The sequence below is a fragment of the Haliotis asinina genome, chromosome 8 (assembly GCF_037392515.1).
Source record: "Haliotis asinina isolate JCU_RB_2024 chromosome 8, JCU_Hal_asi_v2, whole genome shotgun sequence".
NCBI lineage: Eukaryota > Metazoa > Mollusca > Gastropoda > Lepetellida > Haliotidae > Haliotis > Haliotis asinina.
In genome coordinates, this window is record NC_090287.1 from 58,739,762 (window position 1) to 58,753,144 (window position 13,383).

The 13,383-nt window shown below is 41.5% G+C and overlaps 1 protein-coding gene across 2 annotated transcripts; it reads left to right on the forward strand.

Moving 5' to 3' along the window:
* The first annotated feature begins 304 nt into the window (after window positions 1-304).
* LOC137294946 (peroxidasin-like) lies at window positions 305-12,305 on the forward strand. 2 transcript variants are annotated; one of them, XM_067826166.1, is made up of 13 exons: window positions 305-364; window positions 3,427-3,560; window positions 5,281-5,410; window positions 5,580-5,719; window positions 6,455-6,634; window positions 6,792-6,873; window positions 7,206-7,312; window positions 8,007-8,108; window positions 9,075-9,173; window positions 9,876-10,590; window positions 11,064-11,233; window positions 11,341-11,443; window positions 11,974-12,305. In XM_067826166.1, the coding sequence occupies exons 2-13, from the start codon at window positions 3,431-3,433 to the stop codon at window positions 12,242-12,244; spliced, it is 2,229 nt and encodes a 742-aa protein (XP_067682267.1). In that variant the 5' UTR covers window positions 305-364; window positions 3,427-3,430; the 3' UTR covers window positions 12,245-12,305. The 2 variants fall into 2 exon arrangements, with proteins under 2 accessions (XP_067682267.1, XP_067682268.1); XM_067826167.1 differs by having other exon boundaries at window positions 5,583-5,719.
* The last annotated feature ends 1,078 nt before the right edge of the window (window positions 12,306-13,383 follow it).

Below are 13,383 nucleotides of genomic sequence, written 5' to 3' on the forward strand. Positions count from 1 at the left end.
CTTCTCTTTTCGTCATCTATACACACTACATACATGTCAACCATATTACAATATCTTTCTCCGTCATATGCATCACAACAGACAGTCATATTACCACATCTTACTAGTATTGAAGTGATTTGGATAAAAGCAGTTTTATATCCATATTTTTGTTACACATACACCTACGAAAAGCATTTGAAATCACGGAGGCAGAACTATCCAAATCACGTGATCGTATGAATCTGTAGAAAGGAGACACCGCACTTAGCGCAGCCAATCAGAGAATACGAAAGAAAAAGTCTGTACCTTTCTTAATAGGTATATAAGGGGTGCTGAGTTCTGCTTTGTGCGTTTGTTCCTGAAAGCACTAGCAAGTACGGAGGTAAGACATGTCTATATTTGTATCTATAATCTAACTCAAAGTTTACATGTTACATGCTGTGTTTGCCAGTGGCCATGTCGGTCTTTTGACATGTTCTGTTTTTAACTTCACAAAGTTAACTTTAGGACGTTTACAATATTCATATTGAAGAGAAATGCTTCTTGTACATTAGGGCGAGATTAAAGAAAACACTATCTACTGTTCCTTACGACCAGATATGAAAGAGGACACAATATCCTAGATATAACAGTAAACTAGAGCTGGTGAGAAGTGAAAACCCACAATATTCCAGACAGTACCGTACACCAGAGCGAAGCTGGTGAGAAGGGAAAAATCCGCCGTATTCCAGACAGTAACGTAAACTAGAGCGAAGCTGGTGAGAAGTGAAAAACCCACAATATTCCAGACATTATCGTAAACTAGAGCGAAGCTGTTGAGAAGTGAAAAACCCGCCGTATTCCAGACAGTACCGTAAACTAGAGCAAAGCTATTGAGAAGTGAAAACCCCACAATATTCCAGACAGTACCGTAAACCAGAGCGAAGCTGGTGAGAAGGGAAAAATCCGCCGTATTCCAGACAGTACCGTAAACTAGAGCGAAGCTGGTGAGAAGTGAAAAACCCTCAATATTCCAGACATTATCGTAAACTAGAGCGAAGCTGGTGAGAAGTGAAAAACCCGCCGTATTCCAGACAGTACCGTAAACTAGAGCAAAGCTATTGAGAAGTGAAAACCCCACAATATTCCAGACAGTACCGTGAACTAGAGCGAAGCTGGTGAGAAGTGAAAAACCCTCAATATTCCAGACAGTACCGTAAACTAGAGCGAAGCTGGTGAGAAGTGAAAACCCCACAATATTCCAGACATTACCGTAAACTAGAGCGAAGCTGGTGAGAAGTGAAAACCCCACAATATTCCAGACAGTACCATAAACCAGAGCGAAGCTGGTGAGAAGTGAAAAACCCGCTGTATTCCAGACATTACCGTAAACTAGAGCGAAGCTGGTGAGAAGTGAAAACCCCACAATATTCCAGACATTACCGTAAACTAGAGCGAAGCTGGTGAGAAGTGAAAACCCCACCATATTCCAGACAGTACCATAAACCAGAGCGAAGCTGGTGAGAAGTGAAAAACCCGCTGTATTCCAGACATTACCGTAAACTAGTGCGAAGCTGGTGAGAAGTGAAAACCCCACAATATTCCAGACATTACCGTAAACTAGAGCGAAGCTGGTGAGAAGTGAAAACCCCACAATATTCCAGACATTACCGTAAACTAGAGCAAAGCTGGTGAGAAATGATAGAAGGGAAAAACTAACTGCCCCTTACACATTGAAGTGAACTAATGGGAAGTGAAAAAATTAATATTGAAGGATAATATACGTTATGGTTAACTAGCTTAGAAGAGATAGACTATTAAGTGCATCTTCATCATAGGCTATCAAATGATAATATACGTTATGGTTAACTAGCTTAGAAGAGATAGACTATTAAGTGCATCTTCATCATAGGCTATCAAATGATAATACACGTTATGGTTAACTAGCTTAGAAGAGATAGACTATTAAGTGCATCTTCATCATAGGCTATCAAATGATAATACACGTTATGGTTAACTAGCTTAGAAGAGAGAGACTATTAAGTGCATCTTCATCATAGGCTATCAAATGATAATACACGTTATGGTTAACTAGCTTAGAAGAGATAGACTATTAAGTGCATCTTCATCATAGGCTATCAAATGATAATACACGTTATGGTTAACCAGCTTAGAAGAGATAGACTATTAAGTGCATCTTCATCATAGGCTATCAAATGATAATATACGTTATGGTTAACTAGCTTAGAAGAGATAGACTATTAAGTGCATCTTCATCATAGGCTATCAAATGATAATACACGTTATGGTTAACTAGCTTAGAAGAGATAGACTATTAAGTGCATCTTCATCATAGGCTATCAAATGATAATATACGTTATGGTTAACTAGCTTAGAAGAGATAGACTATTAAGTGCATCTTCATCATAGGCTATCAAATGATAATACACGTTATGGTTAACTAGCTTAGAAGAGATAGACTATTAAGTGCATCTTCATCATAGGCTATCAAATGATAATACACGTTATGGTTAACTAGCTTAGAAGAGATAGACTATTAAGTGCATCTTCATCATAGGCTATCAAATGATAATACACGTTATGGTTAACTAGCTTAGAAGAGATAGACTATTAAGTGCATCTTCATCATAGGCTATCAAATGATAATATACGTTATGGTTAACTAGCTTAGAAGAGATAGACTATTAAGTGCATCTTCATCATAGGCTATCAAATGATAATATACGTTATGGTTAACTAGCTTAGAAGAGATAGACTATTAAGTGCATCTTCATCATAGGCTATCAAATGATAATACACGTTATGGTTAACTAGCTTAGAAGAGATAGACTATTAAGTGCATCTTCATCATAGGCTATCAAATGATAATATACGTTATGGTTAACTAGCTTAGAAGAGATAGACTATTAAGTGCATCTTCATCATAGGCTATCAAATGATAATATACGTTATGGTTAACTAGCTTAGAAGAGATAGACTATTAAGTGCATCTTCATCATAGGCTATCAAATGATACTACACGTTACTGTTAACTAACGAGAACAAAACGAAAATGTATATTTAAGCTAGACAATACGCTAGGATTATGGTGAGCCACATGTAACTGTGTCTTGTATGTACATATTTGCGTTTGCTCAAATTATGGTAAACGTAAGTGATGTGAAAACAGAGGTCACTCACTCGTTCACTCACTCTTCTGATAGATGTGTGGTTCATACGAAATCTCCAGCCTTATTTCTTGTAGTGGAGGCTGACCACGCAATTCTATACAGAACCTTTAGTTCGCCTAACAATCAATCTGGGTGGTGGTAGTCTAGTGGTCAGAGCGTTCGCTTGTCCTGGGTTTGATTCCCCACATAGGTGCTGTGTGTGAAGCCCATGTCTGATGTCATGCGCCATGATATTGCTGGAAATAGCTTACTCATAAAATCAAACTTTCTTTAGAAACATGGATCCAAGACTGCTTCTCATCCTCTTGGTCTTCCTCTGTCAAAGAGAGGGAACCTTTGCGGTTCAGCTCACTGGTGCAGAGTTGGTTTCAGCTGAAATACAGAAAGACAGGGAGTACTTGGCAACAGGTCAGAAACAACAATACGTTTCACATATTCTTACCACGATGTTGAAATATAGACATTTCACATTGCTTACCAAAGACAGAATACTCGCACAGAGAAATCGCTTATTTTACCTGGCAACAGATTTCGTGGATGTATATACAATACACATCCTCCAACATTGTACAAAATTTCAGCATTTGACAATTCTACATAAATGGTTTAGTTACTTCAGCTGCCGGACCTGATCATGCTTGCAAGTCCGTCAAATCCTTAACGAAACCTTTCCCTTTACAACGTAAATGCTTACAGACTTGGCAGTAATATTTGTTAATTTTACATACTTTTTCCCAGAGCGTCCGCCCGTCGAACGGAAGGTCGTGGGTTCGATCCCCGGCAGCCTCATACCAAACGACATTAACATATGATACCTATTGATCCCTGCCAGGCATTCGGCATAAATGTTTACAAGAAGGTCTGGTCGGTTTGGAGTCAGTGTAACGTTCTGAGTGGGGGGTTCATGCTATACTGCTGCATAGTATCTCAGTGAGCTAGCACTATAAAACCAGGTTAAGTGTGGGCTAGCAGAAGCAGTCACACATACACACGCATGAACGTGGTCATATGATCGACGTTAATCCTCACTTCATCCCACCTTTCCCGATATATTTTTCCAAAACTAAATCGCGTTTTGAAACCAAACTGTGTTGTCAGAAAGATGAATCTCCTTGATATCTAAAAAATGTGTTATTTGTATATAAAGCTGAATACCTGGATAAATGTCCTCATGTGTTTTGTCTAACGATTAAATATATGTTGGAATAGGTAAGTGCATAACAGAGAGCCTTGTCCCACACCGTTATTACATTTACATATGCATATATTTGAATATAAATATAATATTTAACATATGATGTAACAATAGTCATAATTAGTTTGGTTACCGTCCGGCGTTTTTGGGAGAGAAACGTTTCGGTGTAATGTTGGTCAAGTTATTGATCTAAGTGTTGCAGTCAGATCGTGAAATGAGTCATTTCGTGAAATGACTGAAAGTTTCAGGCACAACAATCAATATACTTCAGTCATTTCATGAAGTTTCATTTCATCTATATGTGGTGGACAGGGGTTTGTAAGGTGTGGCCGCTTTGGACACAGAAAGTGTCAAACAAACAGGTGGAAAAGCTTCAACGCCAAGCTGAAGTGCAGCAGTTCCTGCCAAAATAGTTTTAACTGATGGTGACAATAAGTAATACTGTAATGGTGATTCACTTTTGTAGATTAAGTTATTTAGTGAAATTGCGTGAAATGACTGAAGTATATTGATTGTTGTTACACAAACATGGCGCGAACTAGCGGACCCTCCTCGTCTTTTCACGAAACCGCTGGAAATGACTGATTTCACAATCTGACTGTAACAGTTGTATAAAATTGGATCGAATACCTTAGAAGTAGCCATAAAATATAGAACTAAGCGCGAACTCTCCGTAACCTTGTAAAAACCTTATCCCTATGTCTGTCGTATGTATATTTTGGGTTATGGGACTTACGATCACCTTAAGTAGCACTGAGGTTATTTCTCACAACAGCTTACAGTAAGGTCGTTTTGTACAATATAGCAAATCCTTGGATACGGGAGTAATACGTACGTCTGAGAAGAATGAGGCATATAATATATCATATTCTAGAAACATGATTGACGTGAATAACCCACAGCTCGTGAAATTGAGCTTACGTTAAACTACAGGTGTTGACCGACTTGGGGGAACTTCAACCACAGAACAACATGCATCTTTCACGTCGACAAAGCCAACATCGGTCAGACTCGGCCAGCAGTACAGGGAGAAACTATTTTCTGGAACATCAAGCGTTGACGAGTAAGTTTGGTTGATATTTGTTCATATTTTCATCGTTGATTTAAACAGCTATGTGATATTGTGTGGATACGTGATTTTGGTGATGACTGCTGCCTCCTTGACTCTCTGAATGACTAGCCAACAGTTCAAATTGTTATAACGATTGTGAATATTTCGTCAACGCCAATAGCAGCTGCCCCAGCACTGTGGAGTGTAACGTCAACGACAAATTCCGGTCTGCAGACGGCAGTTGTAACAACCTTGCAAATCCAGACTGGGGACAGAGTTTCATCCCAATGAGAAGGTTCCTTCCACCCCAATATGGCGATGGTGAGTTGGTATTTTAATTGAGTCGTAATAAATTCCTCTTCAAATGAGTGCCGGTTCCTGTTCCTGTTCCTGTTCGTGGTCACATGTGTGGTCGTAAGCTTCTGCGGCTCTTCTCGAGTCCTCTAAATGGAGTTTCCTTGAAACTACTAATATATATTTTCTCTCTTACCAATTGTATATCTGTTGCAATAAATAAATTGCATGATTCGTCATTTATACATAATTATATCATTCATCAATATTATTTCCGTCGATAACCTGTATGCCTTATGAGGGTCCATGGGTTGTCAACGAACTAAGTACGAATGTAAGTTTTTAATTTTCTGGAAATTTTGCACCTGGCTTCACGTTGGACAATATGGAGACGCTGACAAAGTGTCAAGAGTTTGGCTGACCACTCTACTCACAGTGGGCTGAGACAGACCATGATCTGACCACAGTTGAAATTTCCCTGTTGCCAAATACCTCAGTGTCGACGAAACTTTACACACTGTTGTAATAGCATGGCTGCTGTTTGAAACATGATGACTGAATGTCTGTCAAAACGGTACCTGTTTATCAGCTCATCAGGTTTCTTTTATGGAATTCTCGAGGCAGACGCCGAGCAATCATTTTGTTTTCTACTAAAACTGACTTAATCCTAAACTATTATATTTAAACCTAGATACCTTCAGACTTGGGTTGTTGATAAATACGGCCCCTTGCCATATATGTCGGCCATGTTTCTGTCTGCAGGTATATCTTTACCCAGAACCATCGGAAGTGATGGAAGTCCGCTTGCAAGTCCACGTCTTGTGAGCACCACTCTGCACACTGCTGACGTAGACACCACGTCACAGAGTGACGTCACACACATGGTCATGCAGTGGGCCCAGTTTCTAGATCATGACTTCGCCAGCACTGCTGTTGAACGGGGTCAGTTGAAGTTGTAAATTTATGACTAGAGCTCTAGTTGTGAAGTTTGAATTGACATACTTTCAGTCAATATAGAATATTGAAACTCAATATAATTCGAATTTAGTAAAGCTATGACCATGAACGTGTAAACAGTAATAAGCAAATCTGGATTTAGGTGCTGATGGATCCACCATCACCTGTTGTGAAGATGACGTTCCTGACGACATCCCTGTCAGCAGCCTCAACCTCACTGATAGGTAGATTTGTGATTTTACAATCCCTTCATCAGTTGGTCAAGTTAAGCAACAAAGAAAGGAATGAAAAAAGGAATGAATGAAATAAATGAATGGAAGCAAGGAATCAAAGAAAGTAATGAATGAATGAATGAACGAATGAAAGCAAGCAAGCAAGAATGAATGAATGAATGCCTTTGTTTCCTTCAGATTAGAAAAGAAACAATGAATTGTAAATAAATAAAATAATCCAGCTTGTATCAGAGATGCGGTAATAAGTATGTCAGTCGTCTGCACCACTGAACCTGAAGTTATTAAAGATACTCGCAATGATTCATTTCCGTTTTTTCTTACAGACGCCAGTGCTTTCCGATTCCAGTTCCAGATGATGACCGGAGGTTCAACCGTACCTGTCTGAACTTTGTCCGCTCAGTACAGATTGCAAACGCAGACTGTAATTTGGGTTAGTATTATTGCACAGAGGGGAGAGTCCAGGTAGAGGGTAATGGAGTGCAGGGAGGCGATGAGTCAGATTGAGCTAAGTGTTCGTGCTGAGATTGATGGGCATAAGGTATGAGAAGAGGTGGTAAAGGAGAAGAGTGTGGGTTGAAGCAAGGGAGGCGAAGGATGTGCGTATAGGTTAAGGAAGTGATTTGTCGGAATTGAAGCTCTAAGCAAAGCGTTGAAAACGGTGGAGGAGGCGAAGGGTTTGAACCGAAGTGGGATAGGAAAGGGTAAACGTTTGGAGTGAGGTTGCGAAGGGTGCGGCATGAGTGGTAAGGTGGTGTAAAAGAGGACATATTTGAAGGTGTAGTGGGTTTAAAGGCTGTCATAAGATGGTATAGATGACGGTAGATTGTTTGAAGGAACAGGACATAATGGCAGTTTAATACGGACAAAACTAAAAGAGCTGAAGCAAAGGTTCGGAGCATTAAAGCGATTAAAATATTGTAGCAGTGTGTTTGTCGAGGTCTAAATGAAAGATGTATTGGCCAGAAGAGATGTAGAATGATAGAAATGGAAAACAGCTTTGCCTTGTTGGGTCTCTAAGGTGTTGGAATTCGCAAAGGATTAGCTGGTTGCTTGTGTTGCGTTGGATAGTTATGTTTTCTGTGGTGGACGGAACTGCCTAACCATTTTAGAATATTTCTTGTCAGCTCCAGGAGAGCAGTTGAACCAGCTGACCGCCTTTGTCGATGCATCCCAAGTCTATGGCTCAACCAAGGACGAGCAGGACGAACTCCGATCTTTCGTGAGAGGTATGACACACATACAAACAGCCCAGATAGCATTCGGAGTTGGGCCAACATTGGCAGACATTGGCTCAACGTTAGTAAACATTGGGCAGACGTTGCGCCAACGTCTGAATGCTGCCTAGGAGCCACATGCCTTCCAATCGTACAATTACGGGCCAGATAAAGAAGCAACCATTTCCTCATGCTCAACGATCTGTAGCTGAAGCAGAGCCCATTGTAGTTTTGAATCACGATCACATAGTAAAAATTTCAGGTGTCTGCGAAAAGGTGAACCTGTCCTGCCCCAAAGGTGGCACTGAAAAAACATGCACGAAAAGGCTTGTAAATGTGCTCATACACACGACAACAGATTAAAATAGGACATTGTTTGGGTAACAGGTGCAGGAAAAATGGCTTCGACCAGAACTTAATTAGTTTTGAAAGCTGTAACTTGGATCAAGCAACTCATGAGCAAAAGTCCCATGATGCACTTTGAAATCTTTGAAGAAAGACTTACCCAATTGTACCTCTAACGTTGAGACATGAAGAAGTTAAAATTTATGGGGTTGTTTGTTTTTAATATATAAAGCATCTTTTATTATGAACTCACTGTCTGAAAAATATACATGTATATTGACTCCCCAGGAAAGACTCGTATAGGTTAGAAAGGGCTTCTGATGTACCATGAAATACATCTTCTGGAGCATCTCATTTTATCTGCAGCATTTACCATTATACAAATACTTATAATTTAATTGTTAATGATTGCATAGGACATCATTTGTGAAGCCAAAGCCACTATTTATTAACCCCGAATTTATGTCTGAAAAAGCATATTAGCTCACCTAAGGAAAGACTCCCTATAGTCAAACAATGCTTCAAATGTATCAAAGCCACCTTCTTATTTTCATAGCATTGAAACCTGAAATGCAGACCATTAGCCATTTGCAAATATTTACGGGTATATTTCTGTCTGTGACTATCTTCCAGGTTTGCTGCGGACATCCTTTGTAAAGCCAGACCTACTGCCGAGGAACCCCGTTTTGGACTGCATCACGTTCACCGAGCCCAACTTTTGTTTCTTGGCCGGTACGTATTTGGAGGCACAATATCTTTCAGTTGGACTAGGTTTGGGTTTGTTGGTATAAGCCGCACTCAGCAATATTCCAGCTCTGTGGCGGCGGCCCGTATATAATCGACTCTGGACCAGACAATCCAGTGATGAACAGCATAAGCATCAATCTATGCACTTGGGAACCGATGACATGTGTGAAACAGGTAAGCGAGCCTGACCACCCGATCCCGTTAGTCACCTCTTAGGACAAGCATAGTTTGCCCTACGAGGCGACTGGCGGGATCGGGTAGTCAGACTCACTAACCTGGTAAACACATGTCATCGGTTCCCAATTGCGCAGATCGAAGTTGATCACTGGATTGTCTGGTCCAGACTCGAATATTTACAGATCGCCACCATACGGCTGGAATATTGCTGAGTGCGACGTTAAACTAAACTCACTCACTCACTCACGTTGTACTTGAGCCTGATTCAAGCAACCAATATTCTGTTCCTGTGGCTACATGTACAATTAATGCAATACTGAAAGTCATGGGTCATATAAGGTGAGGTACCAAACCGCCAGTACACAATGTTTATGATCTAACCCACACGACCACCGCTTCTTACGCTAAACTAGTAGCCAAGATTCTCTGTGTAGCCTTCTATTACGTGTAAATTGGCTCTTTCATACCTGTAGAGTAAAGAAACTGAAGCCGAAAATTATTCATGTCCAGGTGACGAAAGAGTGGACGAACACATGTCTCTGGCAAGTATGCACACCATCTGGCTGCGGGAACACAACAGAGTAGCCAGGAAGCTTGCACGTATCAACCCTCACTGGGACGATGAGCGGCTGTTCCAGGAAACCAGAAGGATTGTTGGAGCCATGATACAGCACATCACGTTCGTCGACTTCCTTTCACTCGTCCTCTCACCCAAGTTTCTCGTCAAGTTTGGGCTCCTTCCATCGACTGGTCCGGTTAATATTTACAATGACAGTGTTGATGCAAGTATTCACAATGCCTTTGCTACAGCAGCCTACCGCTTTGGACACTCCATGATAAGATCCTTCTTTAGTCGTCCAAACAGGGGATTCAAGGGTGGAGAAGATCTTCAACTAAGAGACTCATTTGGAAATACGTCCATTATTATTTCATCGGATGGTGATGCTATAAACCAGTTAACAAGAGGATTGCTGATTGATAGAGCCAATTCCGTTGATAGACACGTCAGCCCTGAACTTACAGACTTCCTCTTCCCAGATGATGAAGGCAACAGTCTCGATCTGATGTCCTTAAACATTCAGCGTGGCCGTGATCATGGTCTACCAGGGTACAATGATTGGCGGAGGTGGTGTGGACTTCCGGAAGCTGCAAACTTCTCGACAGGTCTTGGAGGTCTTGTGGATCATCCTGAAGACGCAGCCTCTTCTCTGGAAACGTTGTACAGGTACGAGTGTGTCCCCATGGTATTTTTCCATGCGTTTGCATGAGTTTAAAACGGCACCCACCTGTTAGGTAGCATACGCCCTCCCACCTGCTGTGATCACTGTTTGAAAGTATTCAAAACCTCATGCTTATGCTGTTCGCAATCCATTGAACTTCATGGTCAATATCATGAGCACCGATCTACGCAAGTGGGATACAATGAACCTGACCATCTGATCCCGTTAGCGGCCTTTTAGATTGAGAAGACATTAGAGATGAGAACTGAAGGAAAAGACAAGTTTCACGATTGATGGCGGTCTCTTTGTAAAACTGAACAATTCTCAATCTGTTTCTGTATATGGTATTAATTTATTAAACTGAACACTGTTCCCTCGTCACACCAAAGACCTCAGTTCGATATTTCCCACATGGGTGCTATGTGTGAAGCCCATTTCTGATACTCCAACAGTTAATAGTTAAGTAACTGGGTTTCAGAACTCCCGATGACATCGATCTATTCTCCGGAGGCGTGTCTGAACGCCCTGTTGATGGAGGTCTCTTGGGGGAAACTTTCTCGTGTATTGTCGGCAGTCAGTTCGAATTGCTGAAGATTGGTGATAGATTCTGGTATGAAACTGATGATGCAGCGGTCGGGTTTACAGTAGGTATGTATTTGTCATGTTCACAATATTATTTTGGCCTTGATGACCCAATGAAGAAGTCATTTTTCAACTGTAGCTCACTTAAAAGTGTAACGGTTCTACCCTCCCAGAACAACTTGCCGAGATCCGGAAGACGTCTCTCTCCCGTGTGGTCTGCGACAACACCGATACCGTCATAATCCAGCCTAACGCCTTCAAGAAGGCTGGACCAAGGTGGGTAAAGGAGGCCCAATTTCTGAGTACAATGTGTGAAGCCAATGTCTGATGTTCCCCGCCGTGATATTGCTGTTATAATGCTAAAAGCGGCGTAAAACTAAAATCGTTCCCACAAAACTGTAATGTAGATTCCGCTGCCAATAAGTGATGTATTCTTTCAAAATTGTGTTTCAAGGTAGTGGGGTAGCCTAGTGGTTAAAGAGGCTTCCGAAAGTCGGAGTGTGATTGCTACCATGGTCATAGAGTAACACATTAAAGCCATTTCTGGTGTAGGGGCGTTGGGATGGCCCAGTGGTTAAAGCGTCCATTCGTCACACTGAAGTTCGATTCCCTACATGGTTACATTGTGTGAAACCAATTTTCTGATGTTCCCTCCCGTGATATTGCTGGAATATTGCTAAAAGCGGCGTAAAACTGTACTTACTCACGCACTCATTTCTGGTGTCCCATGCATTGAAAGTGCTGATTTTGCGCTAAAACAAGTGCTGCTTTTGTGCTAAAACACACTCACACATTGCGTGTTACAGAAACAGAATCAGATTATGCCGACAGCTGCCAGAGGTAGATCTGTGGGCTTGGCAAGATTCGCAAGGCAAGTGTGGGTCGGAATGTGGGTTTCGGCAGTGGGGACCCTGGGGTCACTGTGTGCTTGGATGTCGCTTCAGAAGACGAGTGCGCCGCTGTAGAGCCTGCGCTTACGGAAGCCTTTTCCAGTCACAAAGGTGTCGCCCGTATGTCGGGTACAGATACAGAGGAAGATGCAACCGGCTGTATAGCTACTTGAAACTCTGGTACTGAAACGTGGCCTCGTACCAGTCTCACGATATCTTGCAGCTAAATAAAGCAGCTATGTCTTAAATCTAGTTGTTACATTTTTTCTTTAGACAGTGGGGAGCCTCGGGCTTAAAGCGTTCGTTGGTCACGCTCCAGACACGAGTACGATTGCATATGTGAAACGTATGTGTCCCCTTTCGTGGTATACATGCAGGATATAACATGACCTGCTGTCATTATTGAAAAGTAAGCCCGCTTCCCATATATGAAATGCCTAAGGCCCGAAGGCGATCCTCCGTAGGCCAGTGGATGAAACCGCCGAGCATGTAAGCGAAGGGTAATGGGTTCGAAACCCGGTTTCGTCACTGTCATAGTTTACGATCATATTCAGTGATGGCAAGACAAAGTCGTATCAGTCTTCAAAACAAGTAATTATTCAAAGTTCCGGAGCACAGGGACGTTATTAAGATAATGCTCGGGACACAGGGACATTATTAAGATAATGTCCGGGTCAGAGGAAACATTATGAAGCTAATTGCCCGAGAAAACGATATTGTATCAGTTTTGAGGGATATTACGAAAAGAAGTGTCCTCTGAAAACAATAGAGTGACGTCATTATAGGTCCATAATGCGGCATTATAAGTGACAAGGAATTTGTAAAAGGTGACTGAAAAGAACATGGGCTAAAGGGACGAAACCCATTCCATACATGGGAATGTATGGACCATATCGACACCGATGATAACGCCTGTCATAAACATATGCAAATGCTAGTGAACTGCTAACTTATCAATATCTCATTGGTGGAATGCAAAACTGAATTTGTGAAAACATATGGAAACAAATTAGAATGGCCCCATTCTAGCACAGATAACTGTCAAACAAAGTCGCATGAAAGGGTATTGTTCCCAATGACAAAGACTCGGTGCTGTTTCCAGGATGACAATAGACAATTAACCTGTGAAGATCCGGGTTGGAATTGATCTTCAGTTACCCATTCTTGTCGGAAGAGGCGACTAACGGGATCGGGTGGTCAGGCTTGCTGACTGAGTAGACACTTGTCATCGTCTCCCAGTTGCGTAGATCCACGCTCATGCTGTTGGTCACTAGATTGTCTGGTCCAGATCCGAATACTTATAGACCACCGTCATATAGCTGGAAT

What these genes read in the sequence shown, in the direction of transcription:
- LOC137294946 (XM_067826166.1), top strand. Translation starts at nt 3,431, where the DNA reads ATGGATCCAAGACTGCTTCTCATCCTCTTGGTCTTCCTCTGTCAAAGA. An exon ending in GGAACATCAAGCGTTGACGA is followed by an intron (nt 5,411 to 5,579) that starts GTAAGTTTGGTT and finishes CAACGCCAATAG; the next exon opens with CAGCTGCCCCAGCACTGTGG. An exon ending in CAGCACTGCTGTTGAACGGG is followed by an intron (nt 6,635 to 6,791) that starts GTCAGTTGAAGT and finishes ATCTGGATTTAG; the next exon opens with GTGCTGATGGATCCACCATC.